The sequence below is a fragment of the Canis lupus genome, chromosome X (assembly GCF_003254725.2).
Source record: "Canis lupus dingo isolate Sandy chromosome X, ASM325472v2, whole genome shotgun sequence".
In the NCBI taxonomy this organism is placed as follows: Eukaryota; Metazoa; Chordata; class Mammalia; order Carnivora; family Canidae; genus Canis; species Canis lupus.
The window spans coordinates 9,981,571-9,996,361 of NC_064281.1; the positions used below are offsets into that span (position 1 = coordinate 9,981,571).

The 14,791-nt window shown below is 44.7% G+C and overlaps 1 protein-coding gene across 13 annotated transcripts in view; it reads left to right on the plus strand.

Moving 5' to 3' along the window:
* EGFL6 (EGF like domain multiple 6) overlaps window positions 1–14,791 on the plus strand; it is a 242,542-nt gene that overhangs the window by 197,005 nt on the left and 30,746 nt on the right. For all 13 annotated transcript variants that reach the window (XM_035711858.2, XM_049107435.1, XM_035711859.2 and 10 more), the window contains 3 exons: window positions 3,745–3,857; window positions 8,828–8,920; window positions 13,350–13,469. In XM_035711858.2, the coding sequence (XP_035567751.1) occupies window positions 3,745–3,857; window positions 8,828–8,920; window positions 13,350–13,469 (326 nt within the window). The remainder of the gene's footprint in view (window positions 1–3,744; window positions 3,858–8,827; window positions 8,921–13,349; window positions 13,470–14,791) is intronic.

Here is a 14,791-nt window from a genome sequence, read left to right on the forward strand (position 1 = left end):
CTTCCGTTATGCTTGAAGTTTGCACCCTCTGAGAGAACATCTTGGATCCCTTCAGCCAGAGCATGTTTCTTTGTTTTAAGCCTCTCTCACTGACTAAATATGTTTAGTCCTTCTGTTACCCTCACCCTCTTATCTAAAAGCTCATTTTCATCACCGTGAATCATCTGGGTATTCCCAGTACCTAGCACAGTGCTCCATACGTAATCACGTTCTATTGACTAAACGGGGGTTTGGGGGATTAGGAAATAGGTAAGGCCTTCCCTTGCAGACCTATAGTCAAGAAGTTGGCAGGTCATCCTCAAGGTTTTGGTAGATTGAAATTTAATTAAATCAACCCCACATTCCTTATAAAAATATGGAATTAAGGGCAGCATGGGTGGTTCAGTCAGTTAAGTGTCTGTCATCAGCTCAGGTCATGATCTCGGGGTCCTGGGATTGAGCCCTGCATTGATCCTCTCCCTCTGCCCGCCCCCCACCTCCGCTCATGCTCGTTTGTTCTCTCAAATAAATAAATAAAACCTTTAAAAAGAAATATGGAATTAAAACCCCAGAGGCAGAATTGTCCCGCATATAGCTTTCCTATTTATCATGTTTTCTTTTTAAATCCAACTCCAATGTCAACATCCATTGTTAAGCCTTCCTCTTCTTTCCCAGGCAGAGTTAGTTCCAAGCTCCACTCTGCTCCCCAGGCATCAGCTCTATGTTGTTAAAGAAGGAGAAAGTAAATGTGGGTGCTTTGTCAATGTTTATTGTAGGCATGTGTAGCCAGGAAACGAACTCTGAAGATCTAGGTGGAAGAGTTTTTGCAGGGTGAGACAAAGCTACATCACCTCATTCACCAAAGTTTGGGGATAGCTGTTTTTACTGACTAGTTTCAGACCTGGTCTTCACATCTTAAGGACCTCAAGACAAATGATCCAATTTAAAAACGCACAAAGGACCAGAATAGATCTTTCTCCAAAGAAGATACACAAATGGCCAATAAACACATGAAAGATGCTCAACACCATTAGCCATCAGGGAAATGCAAATCAAAATTGCAGTAAGACACCACTTCCTACCCACTAGGATGGCTGTGATTTAAAAAATGGACACTAAACAAGTACTGGTGAGAATGGAGAAATCAGAACCCTCGTACACTGCTGGTGGGAATGAAAATGGAACAGTCATCTTGGAAAACACTCTGGCAGTTCCTCAAAAAGTTAAGCATGGTTACCATAGGACTAACAATTCCACTCCTAGATATATACCAAAGGGAAATGAAAACATATGTCCATACAAAAACTTGTACACTAATGTTCAGAGCAGCATTATTCGAAACAGCCAAAACATGGAAACCACGCAAATGTCCATCAGCTGATGACTGGATAAATGAACGTGGTCCATCTATACAATGCAAGGTTATTCAGCCATAAAAAGGAATGGGGTCCTATACTATTACATGCCACAGCATGGGCAGAACCTTGAAAGCATATCAAGCGAAAGAAGCCGGACACAAAAGATCCCATAGTGTATGATTACATTTCAGTGAAATGTCCAGAATAGGCAACTCCAGAGCCAAAAAGTAGATTTGTGGTGGCCAGGGATCGGAGGCAGGGGGAGATTGGGACTAACTGGTAATGGTATGGGGTTTCTTTGTGGAGGAATGGAAATGTTCTGCAATTAGATAATGGTGATGGTTGCATACTAAAACCACTGCATTTTACTGTGTGAATTATATAATTTTTAAAATGCTAAACAAAGATTCCTACGTACATCATTCTGTGTGGACTGACGAGCACTTGTTTACTCAACACACTTTATGTTCAGTTGTCTGTGGTTTCTTGTTTGGGAATTGTTAGTTAGGTGCAGACTGGGTCAAGATTGTGGTATCCCCTACACAATTGTTGGTAATGCCCAGATTAGATTGTGACAGGGGACTGTATTATTTCTCAGTCAAAGCTCTGAGAGCATTGTAATGATACTTACCATGCTATCCTCTCTGTAGTATATCTGTTTATAATTGGGAATTAAAGAAGAGAAGAAGATTGGGTCTTTTTCATCACTCTACTGTCTAAGTACTTGAATAGCTCAAGTGCTGAATAAATGTTTCACTTGCAGTCGTACTTAACAGGGGACAGTCTAGCCCCCAGGGGACATTTGGCAATGCCTATAGGCCTTTTTGCCTGCCCTGACTGGAGAAGTGGGTGCTTCTGGCTCCTATGGGTAGAGGCCAGGGATGCTGGTGCATGTCCTATGATGCACAGGTGCTTGGTGTTCTCCATGAAATGTCCCAGACCTTATCTTTGTGGCTCTTAACTGAAGAACCACGTTGGTGGGAGAGGCAGACCACAGGGGAAAACTGCAAGGCTATGTCACTTCCTGACCTTGACTAAGGTATTATTAACTTGCAGAGAATTCAGTCCTTGCAGCAGAAAGCACGTGTCTGGTAAAGAGCCCAGGGAATGTTTTACATCGTATTTAACATGGAGGAAACAACCCCAGCCCCCCACAAAATACACAAGTCTTTTCTTCCAGAAACTGGGTAGCAACCTTGGCCAAACCCTAGGTCACTAAATACCTAACTGTGAAGCGAGTTTCAGCTGTGGCCGGGCTCACTCCTTGGGGTGGCAAGCTGCAGGCCGCAGGTCAAGGCTGGTGGCCCTCTGTTTTTACGTGACCAGTGAGCTGAGCGTGGTTTTTGCTTTTTAACTGATTAAAGCTAAACCAAAGGAAGAATGCTATTATGTGACATGTGAAAAGTATATTAAATTCAAATTTCGGTGTCCATAAAGAAGAGTCTTCCTGAACCCAGTTATGCCCATCTGTTTGCTGTTGACTGCTATTGCCCATCTGGCTGCTCTTGTGCTTAGAGACCGTCCGACCATATTTATGGCAAAGCCTAAAATATTTACCATCTGACCCTTGATGCAAAGCATTTGCCAACTCCTGCCCTGCGGTTAAAGAGTTTAGCAGATGGTCTTCCTAGGAGGCAGTGAGGAAGGAGAACCCACCCTGGGCTGGAATCCCTGACACCTGGCTCTGCTGGGGACGTGGCTGTACCCCGTTGGGCTGGAGCCTCATCTGTGGCACAAGAGGGCTTCGCTGGAGGGTCTCTTGAGCCCTTCCAGCTCTTAACTGTCTACAGCGTGTGGAGATTCCAGTTTGTTTAGTGGGTCCCAGGTGGCCAAGGAGGTAAAAGGGTAGCATTCTTGCCTGGGACAAAGCCACAGGGCCCAGGCATCACAGCACCACACTCAGCACCGACACAGACGCAGACGCAGATCGCCACTGTCTGTACAGAGCAGGTTGGAAGGTTGGCACTCTGCGGGGCTCGGAGACCAACTTCTGGCCACTCTCATGCGCCCTCGTTTTATATGATTATGTAACCCGATTCTTTTAACCCCCTGGGGGAAAAAGAACCCACAAGGTTAATGACAGGGGTAGGCTAGGACCCAAAGTTCAGGCTTTCAGAATCTAATTTACCCCTTGGGGCAGGTGTATGGAAATTCACCAGGTAATTGTCATCTCTCATTTATTGGCAGGAGCCAATAAATTTATTTTTTATTTATTAAAATAAATTGTATAATTTAATAAATAATAAAATAAATAATAAATAATATTTAATTTATAATACTATTTAATAAATAATAAAATAAATAAATAAATTTACTTATTAATTTATCCTGCTCATTTATTGGCAGGAGCGAGTCTCTGTTGCCCTTTCTGTGTTCTCAGTACTAACATGCAGCTCTCTATCCACAGTCCCAGGGATCGCAGACTCTTGACGTCTGCACCGCAGCCTGGGCTCTGTCGCTATGGGGCTAAGCTGGCCTGCTGCTATGGCTGGAGAAGGAACAGCAAGGGAGCCTGTGAAGGTAATTGTGTAAAAACTCAGACCACCCTGTGCTCGAGTAGTAGGCCAGTGTCCTTAGTTTTTAATCTGTGACACCATAAACTGTCACCGAATTATTCACCGACAGTCACCAGATCCCTTAATCTGTTAAATAGGGTAAACACGCAACTGCATGTCCCATACACGTTAGGTGTTGGTGTGGATCATGCTGGATTATAAACGGTAAAGCACAAAAATATTACCTTTTTTTTTTTTTTTTTAAAGAATTAACAGTACTACCTTCTTTCTGTCTCTGCCTCCAACTCCTCCTCTCTACCTGGTCCAAAAATATCGATATACCACAGGTGAAGACAGAACTTGATAATATCTCGAATCTGTAAAACATCAAAAGGCACCACTAACGCTCTTACATGCTCAATATCACACAAAACCTCCCACCATTAGTTTCCTTGTGACAAGATGACAAGAGTGTCGAGATACTAGAAAAAAAATATTTGCAGATCATTATTGCCTACTAGATAAAGTTAGAACATTCCCCTGGGGCTTTGTCAATTAAAAAAGAGGGTGGGTCCTCACACTGATTGGATTTGTAGTGTCACGATCAAGTCAGAATGATGTGCGTAGCCCTGGGCAACGCAGGTAAGCCAGCTGAGGCTCCGCTTCCTCTGCACTGTGGAGAGATTCATCCCTACTTCAGAGGGGGAGGTGTGTAAGCATTAAAGGGTAAGCTCATCAGGCAGCCCCCTGGCTCTGCAGTTGAGCATCTGCCTTTGGCTCAGGGCATGGTCCCGGGGTCCTGGGATCAAGTCCCACGTCGGGCTCCCTGCATGGAGCCTGCTTTTCCCTCTGCCTGTGTCTCTGCTTCTCTCTCTCTCTCTCTCTCTCTCTCTCTCTCTCCTGTGTTTCTCATGAATAAGTAAATAAAATCTTTAAAAAAAAAAAAAGGGTATGCTTGTTACCTGGCATGCATAGAAAATATCTCCTAAATCACCCTTGATTTGAAAAGACCCATAAATCCCATCCCTTAAAGTGCACGTGATGCAGAAATTAAATGTTGCTGTATTCTTTTTCTAGACCTAGCACGTTGTTATTTGAAGTCACTCAGGTGGAAAGGGGCAAAACCACACGGAACGCATGATTTGGAATCCTACATTTGCATGAACCTCAGCACCTACTGCCGTAAAACTTACATGTCTCTGGTGAATAAATGAGGGCAAGCTTTGGCTTTCTGTAAGGTCTACGCTGTAACTAAATCAGAGCAATTTGGCCTTGATGCAGACAGCCAGTCACATTCTTGATGTTTTTGTGGACAATATAATACCATAGGCAGGAAATAATTTAAAGCAAGATGCTAAAAGACCAGGTGCAGGGACACCTGGTGGCTCAGTAGTTGAGCATCTGCCTTGGGCCCAGGGTGTGATCCTAGGGTCCTGGGATCAGACTCCCCACAGGGAGCCTGCTTCTCCCTCTGCCTGTGTCTCTGCTTCTCTCTGTATCTCTCATGAATAAATAGATAAAACCTAAAAAAAATAAGTAGATAAAATAAAAGAGCACATGCAGAGGCTTCGAGCACAATGCTCAGTATGCACGGTTGGCAGGCTGAATTGCTCATCAGCACCCCTGCCGCCCCAGTGAGATGTTCAGGTATTAAATTGTAATGATTTTTATATCTAAAATCTATATTGTATTCTATCCAATTTGTATGGTCCTTCTTGACCGTAAAGTCATCTGCTCCCTTAGAAGCACCGAGTAACAGGGTGATTAGCCCCTGGCTACTGGATCTCTGACTCCCAAGCCAGAGTGTGGGCTACGTGGTAATGAGTTGAGAACTTGTGTCCACCTGCCCAAACAAGCAGAGTTACACCCCGGTCTGTGAGGTCCCAGTCCGCCTGGACTTCCCTTCCATCTGTCTGTTCACCCTTCATTCCTCCAGAGGCCCTGACTCCATGCTGGAGCTTTCTAGATCTTGGCCCCTGCCCCACCTAAATCTGCTCCCAGTGCAGGATGGCTCGGCTCTGAATCATTAACCTTCGAGTGTATGTCACTTAGCAAGAGGAGGTAAAGAGTTATCTGTGAACAAATCCCACTGAAGGGCTGCAGATGGAGGATTTGGAGGGAGAATTGAACAAGAACTTTAGCTAAAATACACTTAAATCTCAGGCCATTTTAGACATAAACTAAATTTCCCTGTGTTGTAGACTGGCCGTTCAAGTCACAGATCCAAAGGCTCTGTAAATTGAAAACATCTTGCTGGAGCTTTGACCTGATAGCAGCAAGGGTATTATTCACCATTTCTCTTATGTTCTATTTGGCATTGATCCTGGCTTTCCTATCTGGCCCACATTAAAAATAACTTTCCAGGGAGCAATCAAAGGTATTCAAGGCTTAAAAAAGTAAAAAATTTATTTTTCTAACATCTAAACTTAAAGCTGCATCTCAAAGAGCATATCCATAACAAAATAGACACTGGAAAGCAAAATCCTCTTTTGTCTCCAGAAGGGAAAGAATGTCGCCGAAAAACATTTTTTCCTTACCTCATCACTTATGATTTATCCAGAGCCATAAAATGTTTTTCTGTCAGAAGTTCTACACCTATTACTTTATTTATTATTTAAAACTATTTGAGTGTCTATGTGTCTACAACACTACCAAATGCAGCAGGAGAAACAAAGATGAATGTTTATTTATTTATTTATTTTTAAGATTTAATTTATTTATTCATGAGAGACACAGAGAGAGAGAGAGGCAGAGACACAGGCAGGGGGAGAAGCAGGCTCCATGCAGGGAGCCCGACGTGGGACTCAATCCCGGGTCTCCAGGATCACACCCTGGGCTGAAGGTGGCTCCTAAACCACTGAGCTCCCGGGCTGCCCAAGATGAATGTTTAAATCCCTGTTCTGAAGGTGCTGGGAATCAGATAGTAGACAGAAGTGAAGGATTGAAACCAAATATATGTCTAATTATTTAATAAGATGGAGCCTGATCAACTTCATGGGAGAGGCCTACCCAAGTTCTGTGGAACTCTCAAAGTTGAGTGGACGTCCTGACATGGTGGGAGAAATCATTGAAGGCTTCTGGAAGGAGGGCTCATGCAAAATAGTTCTTGAAGGATCAGTAGGATGTTAACCATGGGAGAGTGGGGAAGGGGTGGCCAGGGTGAGGATAACAAGAAAGGAAGAGGCAGAGAGGGCCAATTGAGAGAACAGCAAGCAATCTAGTTTGATCATAGTGTTGCCTATGGGTAGGGAAAAGAGTAGGCCAAGGGCACAAACTGAGATGGAAGCCAGGTCTTGGTGCTGATACCTGTACTATATTCAAAAGGCAATAAAGACTGTTTGGTGCAAGGCATGGCATGATCAGAGCGTGCTTTTGGAATATCAGTTTAATGTCATATTTGACATCAGATTTCTTAGGAGCAGAGCCTATAAGTGGGAGTCTTGGGTCAATAATCTGTTGAGGGGTGCTCTCCAGAGAAATCTGTAAGGGAGTAAGGAAGCAGAGGAAAGAACCAGGCAAAAATGTGGTTTCAAGAGAAGTCTAGCTTTGGCCTAATCCCACAGGGAGCTCTGGGGTGTTAATTGCATCACAGAGTTGAGTTTGTCCCGCCTGGAAAGCAGGGGCTGGGCTCTTAGACCCCGTATCAGTTAAGCACTGGGTCACAGGCTGTGGCGGGGAGAAGGGGGAGAGAAAGAGGTGCACTGTAATCTCCCAGATATCTATGGGCAGCATGATTCCCATTAGCTAGAAGAGTAGCTGTTCAGTGAATGACTTGGGTGGTAGAAGCAGGGATAGGATATTGTCACTGATTGGTTTGGGGACAAGAGAAGATAGAGATGATGGGGGTTTTGAGTCCAGGTGACTGGAAGATAAATGCTGACATAACAAAGAATAGGGTGTGGGGTCGAGGGAGTAGCTGCTGGAGTCTTTGGGAATAGGCTTGCATGGAGGTAGACCTACGGTGAGCCAGGGACTCCAGGGGAAGGGAAGTAGGCAGCATTCCTGGGCCATTGCGGAGTCATCCTTTCCGGTGCTGGCTAGTTCCTGAGCTCCTACTAGATCCAGAAGCTGCTGAGGGCTCCTGACTCCCTACAGACCTCCTTTCTCCCTCATTCATTGTTCTTTTGTCCTCTGCCCCTCTTCTCTTTGGATTTTCCCCATATTCCTTTTGTCCCATCTACTGCCTTTTCTCCCTACCTCCTCCCTGTGAGCCGGACTCAGACTTCCCATCATTTTTTACTATTTTTTTCTTGCCCTCCCAACCCAGTCAAATATTCTGTCTTTGGTGTTTCTCCAACCATTTCTTTCATCAAGCAAATATTGATGGGGTGCTGAATTTGTGTCAGTTGTCTGGATACAGAAGTGAAAAAAAACAACAACAAAAAACAAATTCTGCCTTTATCATGCCACCATCCTCCTCCTCCTTCTCCTCATGATACTTCTAGTTCCCATCCTTAGGGCTGGAAGTTGCACCTCCCTGCCTTCAGTCTGTGGGTTGATCATTTTGACTGATGATACACAGCTTTAAAAATAGAATTTGATCATTTGAAGAAAAAGGAAAAGAAAATATGGAAGACAAAAAAAGAGGCCAGTGACAGAAGGAAGGAGCACTTGATCCAGGATTATTCTGGAGTCTCTTCCAGCTCCCACATCTACTTCTTTTATTAAATATTTTTGTTTTATATGCAAACTAGCTGATGATGGTCTGGGATGCTTTGTTTTTCTTTGAATGCCACTTGGGGGCACGACAGTACTAAGCAAAGTTATAAACTCGCACTCTTTGGGGCGGAAGGCTGGGGGGAGTGATCTAGTTCACAAGGAAAACACTGTCCAGTATCCCAAAGAGGAAAACAGACTAGAGAGGAAGCAGATCATCCCTTCTCCGCCCCCATGAATTTCTCCCCCATAAGGAAGGCTGCTGAGTTGGACATGCATGCATTTTCTGTGCTGACTACTCCTGTTCTTTTATCAACAAAACACCTTTCCTTTCCACAGCTACCTGCGAACCTGGATGCAAGTTCGGGGAGTGTGTGGGACCAAACAAATGTAGATGCTTTCCAGGATACACTGGGAAAACCTGCGGTCAAGGTCAGTACTACAGGCCAGCATCCTAATACGGATGGACAGATGGACCCCCGAGCTTTCCGAAGCCAGGCGATCATTGGGGCAGGGTTTTTGATACACTACAGTGCCCGAGATATTGTCGATTTTAAGTTGAGTCTTCAAATGAAAGTGGTTTCAGAATTAGATTTTTCCATCAATCTCTTCAAGAAAAATATAAAAGTCATTCAGATGTTTTCGTTAAGGTGCCAGACAAAAGGCCTTTTTTTCCTCCTCTAAAATAACTTTTTTCCCTAAAATATTGTCATTGTGTTTTTATGCTACCAAAGTAATGCATATTTTTTACTGGAAAAAAAACCCCAATGACATAAAAGGATTTAAATTAGAAATGGGAGTGTCCCCCCGACCCCCAGTCCATGCTCAAACCAGCATGAACAGTTTGTCCCTGACCCCTGAAGTCAGGACAGTGCTCCTCTGCGTTGTTCCAGTTTTCCAGCGTGCACTGCCCAGGCGAGCACCTCGTGGTCTTTTTTCTGTGACGCTACAGACAGAAATGCTTCTCCTGGGCAGTTTTGCATGTCAGCACATACAGAGCTAGTTTATGCTTTTTAAGGCTGTATTCTTGGCCCTGATGCAAATGATGCAATATCATTTGTGTAAAAAATACTTTGTTGAACCATCTCATCCGCCTGTCTCCAATGTCTCACCATTATAGACAGTGCTAAGTCAGACATCATTCTACACATATCCCTGCACCCTTGAGTATTTTTATAGGCTAAATGTCTAAAAATTGAATTTTGGGGTTGAATGACATGCATATTTTATGATAATTGACATATTTTAAAAGATACTTTATGACTTGTCATGAGCTGTTTATCTGAAGATCTTAAAGAGGGTATTTATACTATTGACAACAGTGGTTCTCAGCTTGGGCAGTTTTACTCCCCATTTACTTGCCAGAGAAAATACAGATCTCAAGTTAGATTTAAATTGCTGATAAACAACAGATGATTTTATAGGTTACATAGGTTTTAAATATTGCATAAGATATATGTCTCCTAAAAAAGTATTAGTCAATTATCTAAAATTCAAATTTAACTGGGCATTTTTATTTGCTCAATCTGGGAACCTTACCCCAGGGGACGTCTGGCAGTGTCTGAAGACGTTTGGGGGCTGCTACTGGCATCTAGTGGGTAGAGCCCAGAGATGCTGCTGAGCCTCTTACGGTGCACAGGGCAGCCCCATAACAGAATGATCTGACCCAAATGTTAGCAGTGCTAAGGCCAAGAGACCCTGGCTTGAAGAAACCTGCCATAATTAAGAAAGTGTCCCCAGTCCTATAATGCAGTTGAGCAAAGGGCAGCACATCAAGTTCAGCTGTCCTTAGGGCTGCCAGGGTTCTGGAGGGACAGATGGAGTCCCAGAGACGGGCAGGCAGTCCCTCCACTCTGCCCACCACCCCCCGGGGCCTTGCTGCCAAGCCCAGAGGTTAGCTACCTAAACTGAAATAGCTGCCAGCCCTGCAGCCTCAGAGGGGAGCTTGTGAATCTCTGATGTCCCAACACCAGCACAGAGGCCAGCGCCCTAAGGTGCTCCTTAGAAGCACATCCACCTGCTTGAGAGAAGTGCACCAAGAATCGTGCTCTCCTAAGTAATAATCCAGCTGTATCCCTTACCCAGCAGGGTTCACACCAGAAAAACTGCTTCTCCATATTGTCTTGGATTCTGTACCAAGATGCCTTCTGCAGAGGTTTGGAATAGAGAAGATATTTTTCGTGTTGGCTTTCAACTTTTTTTTTTTTAATTTTTTTATTTATTTATGATAGTCACACAGAGAGAGAGAGAGGCAGAGACACAGGCAGAGGGAGAAGCAGGCTCCATGCACCGGGAGCCCGACGTGGGATTCGATTCCGGGTCTCCAGGATCGCGCCCCGGGCCAAAGGCAGGCGCTAAACCGCTGCGCCACCCAGGGATCCTCGTGTTGGCTTTCAATTCCCAGTAAAATATTAGTGTTGAGGGAGCAGTCTAGTTGGCTCGGGTTCTGGACTGTCTGTCTCCTCCCACAGCTTTCCTGGCCCTCTGGTGGCCTGATCAAAGTCCATATAGATCTATTAATGGTGACAGGCCTCAGCCCTCCACTGTGCTGTCTTTCCCCCAAATGCTTCTTCCAAGCGACAAGTGGATCACCTCTGATTTAGGGCCAAGTGATGGGGTATTTATGGGCTTCCCATTAATGTCCAATCAGCTTTTTCCAGTTCCTCTTTTTGAACGAGTTAGAATCCACGCAGGACAAGGTAGAGTAGAGGGGATAAGCAATGGAGAAGGACTTCCAAATATCCCACTAAGATGTCAAAAAATTCCTGTATAAGGTTCTTGTCAGAGGCGAAAGCAGCCACTTCTTTATTTTTAAGAAAGACATGCTTTGCCTGTCACCCTGCTGAATTTTGGGCTTGCGTAGAATTTGGTTCTTTGCTCCTTTCTGTATTTTCCTTGAAGGAGTTAAGCCAAGAGGCATCCACATGACCACATTTCCAAAGATAAGCTCCTCTACCCATGATCGCTTTTGAAGTTTTATTTTCCTTCTATATAATTTTTTCTTTTAATAAAAAAGTAACTCTTTTTTTTGAGAGAGAGAGAGAGAGGAGGGGCAGAAGGAGAGGGAGATATTCTCAAGCAGACTCCCCACTAAACGCAGAGCTCATTGCAGGGCTTGATCTCAGGACCTTGGGACCACCACCTGAGCCAAAAATAGGAGTCAGATGCTTAACCTGTGACCACCCAGGCACCCCAAAAAGGCATTCATTCTTAGTATTTAAACTCGTTTTAGAAAAAAAATAAAAAATAAAAAAATAAATTCGTTTTAGGAAATACTGTAAAGCTCAGAGAAGAAAGTCACCCTCAATCTTACCACCTGGAAATAACCATTATTGGCATTTAGAGCAGAGCCTCCCAGGCTTCCATGTTGTCCTGCAGCCTCACCATCCATAGCTGCCTGCCAGGGCCCCCTCTGTAAGGGTGTGAGCCAACACAAGTTCGCCCAGAACAGTAACCACTGAATGGAGGTGTTGCCGTGGGCGCCTGTCCTGGGCTGCCCGGGACAGTACTAAAGGCTAACGTGTCTACGTTGTATTGCTAGCTTTTATTCAAGTCTTACACACAGAGAATTGTGCATATATCAACAGCGTACTGCCCAGTGAATTTTCAAATACATCCATGTAAGCAACGTGGAAGAAACGTAATAGCCTTCCCGAAGGCCCCTCCCTCTCCCCTGCAGCGGTTTGCCTCCCACCCCCAATAAGGAACTCTATCTTGACCTTTTACATCATAGATTAGTTGGGCCTGACTTTTTTTTTTAAAGATTTTATTTATTTATTTATTTATTTATTTATTTATTTATTATTTATTAGAGTGAGCACAAGTAGAGGGGAAGGAGCAGAAGGAGAGGAAGGAGCAGGTTCCCTGCTGAGCAGGGCACCCAACACAGGACTTGATCCCAGGACCCTGAGATCATAACCTGAGCCGACAGCAGACAGTTAACCGACCAAGCCCCCCAGGCACCCCTGTGTCTGACCTTTTTCTAAAGATTTTATTTTTAAGTCCTCTGTATACCCAAGGTGGGGCTCAGACTCACAACCCTGAGACCAAGAGCTGCATGCTCCACTGACTGAGCCAGCCAGACATCCCTTGTCTGACTTTTTTTTTAAGATTTTATTTATTTATTCATGAGAGACACAGAGAGAGAGAGAGAGAGGCAGAGACACAGGCAGAGGGAGAAGCAGGCTCCATGCAGGGAGCCCGATGTGGGACTCGATCCCGGGTCTCCAGGATCATGCCCTGGGCCAAAGGCGGCGGTAAAACGCTGGGCCACCCGGGCTGCCCCCTTGCCTGATTTTTAATGTACTCTTTGATCTCCAGCTTATTCTACTCACTCTCCCAGTCTTGAGCTTCATCCGTTGTTGCTTGGAGCTAGAGTTTGTCCAGCCTCGTTGCTATATCGTATTCCTTTGCGCGAGTATACAAGTCCTCTATCTCGCCTCCTGTCTGGAGGTGTTTGGCTTCTCTCCAGCGTGGGGCTATTAAGAACAGTGCTACAGTGATCATTTTAGTCCATGTTTTTTTGGTGGGGGCATATCCATGCCGCTGTTGGGGATCGACCCGGGAGCGGAATTGCTAGGTCATGGGTGTACGTGTCTCTAGCTAGAGCAGGTTCTACAAACAGTTTTCCAAATTGGCTGTGGCCATTTGCCTCCCCTGACAGTGCACCGTCCTTTGGTTTGCTCCACAGCTTCACTAGACCTTCAGAGTGGTGCTTTTACTGGCGATTGGAGAGGAGGCGAGTCATTGCCCCCACGTAACCACCCCCCACCAGCAGGGGTGCAGGGAGGCCAACATAACTCTACATCTTGATATTATCTGATCCGGTTAGCCTTTCTTCTTTTCTGCCTCTCCCCTGCAGATGTGAACGAGTGTGGCATAAAGCCCCGGCCGTGCCAGCACAGATGTGTGAATACGCATGGGAGCTATAAGTGCTTTTGCCTCAGCGGCCACATGCTCATGCCAGATGCCACATGTGCAAGTGAGTTTCAACAGCCAGGCGGCTCATGGTCATCCTTGGAGACTTGATTGTTTGTCATACGAACAATCTTTTTTTTAAAAAGGAACATCATGGTAAAATACATATAACATGAAATTCACCATTTTAAACTGTACAATTCAGTGGTGTTTAGTACACTTACAGTGTTGTACGAATATCACCACTATCTAATTCTAGAACATCCTCATCACCCCAAAAGAAAACCCTGTGCCCGTTAGCAATCACTCCTCATGCTTCCTCCCCAGCACCACCACCGCCACCCCCACCCCAAAACCACTAACCTACTATCTGTCTCTGGATTTGCCTGTCCTGGACACCTGCTTTTTAAAGAAAGGCTAATTGGGGAGAAAAGTAAATGCTGTACATCTCTCTGTATACAGGGTTGTATGGGGTTTCCTCATGAAAATAAGCGTATTGTTTTAGGAAGGTGATACATTTAAATTCCATCTCAGGACATCAGTTCTTCCCACCGACTGCCTTTCTCACGCCCCTTGCCCCATGCTCAAAGATCAGTGACTCCTGTTGGAAATACATTCCGATTCACATTCCTGAAAAGAAAAGCCCTTCTGTGATAAAGAGAAACCCATGTCCTGTGGGAGGTAAGAGTATATCCATTCATTTATCCAGAGGGAAGGCTTTTCAGGTTTACTGTTGCAGCTGAAAGACAAACCCATCCTCCCTGCCTGGCTCCCTTCCTCCCCTCCTCCCTTCTTCCCTTCTTCTTTCCTCCCCCCTTCCATCTGTCTTTCCTCTGTAATACACCCCCCAACAAACCTGGACCTTACGGCCTCTGCTAGCTTCCTCTGGTTAGAGTTATGGAGTCCCTAGGCCATCTGGGGCTTTGCTGCAGTTAGACACTCTTGGCTGGTGCCCAGCTTGCTGCTCCCCGGGTTTGTCCTTATGCTTTCCATCCTTCGAAAAAGGCCCCAACACCACCAGTCACCTAGATCCTCTGTTGGCAGGAGGCTTAAGAGATAAAGCAGACATTCAAAGTCTTTTTAAAAAATTCTTATTCTTATGAATTAAACAGAAACCTACAAGAGACAAATACACATATAATAGATATTATATATAACATAATACATAGTTGAACAAACTCTTATAAGGTGAGCACCCATGTAACCAATACCAAGAGAACTTTGCCAGAACCTCCCTTACTACCCCATCACAGGAACCACTATCTAGGTTTTTACAGTCATCACTTAACATTTTTAAAAAGATCTATGCTAGTGGACGTTTTGAAACATTCCATGAAAGGCTAATCAGTGCCCCCAAAAAAGGATGTGATCCCAAATGGAAGGATA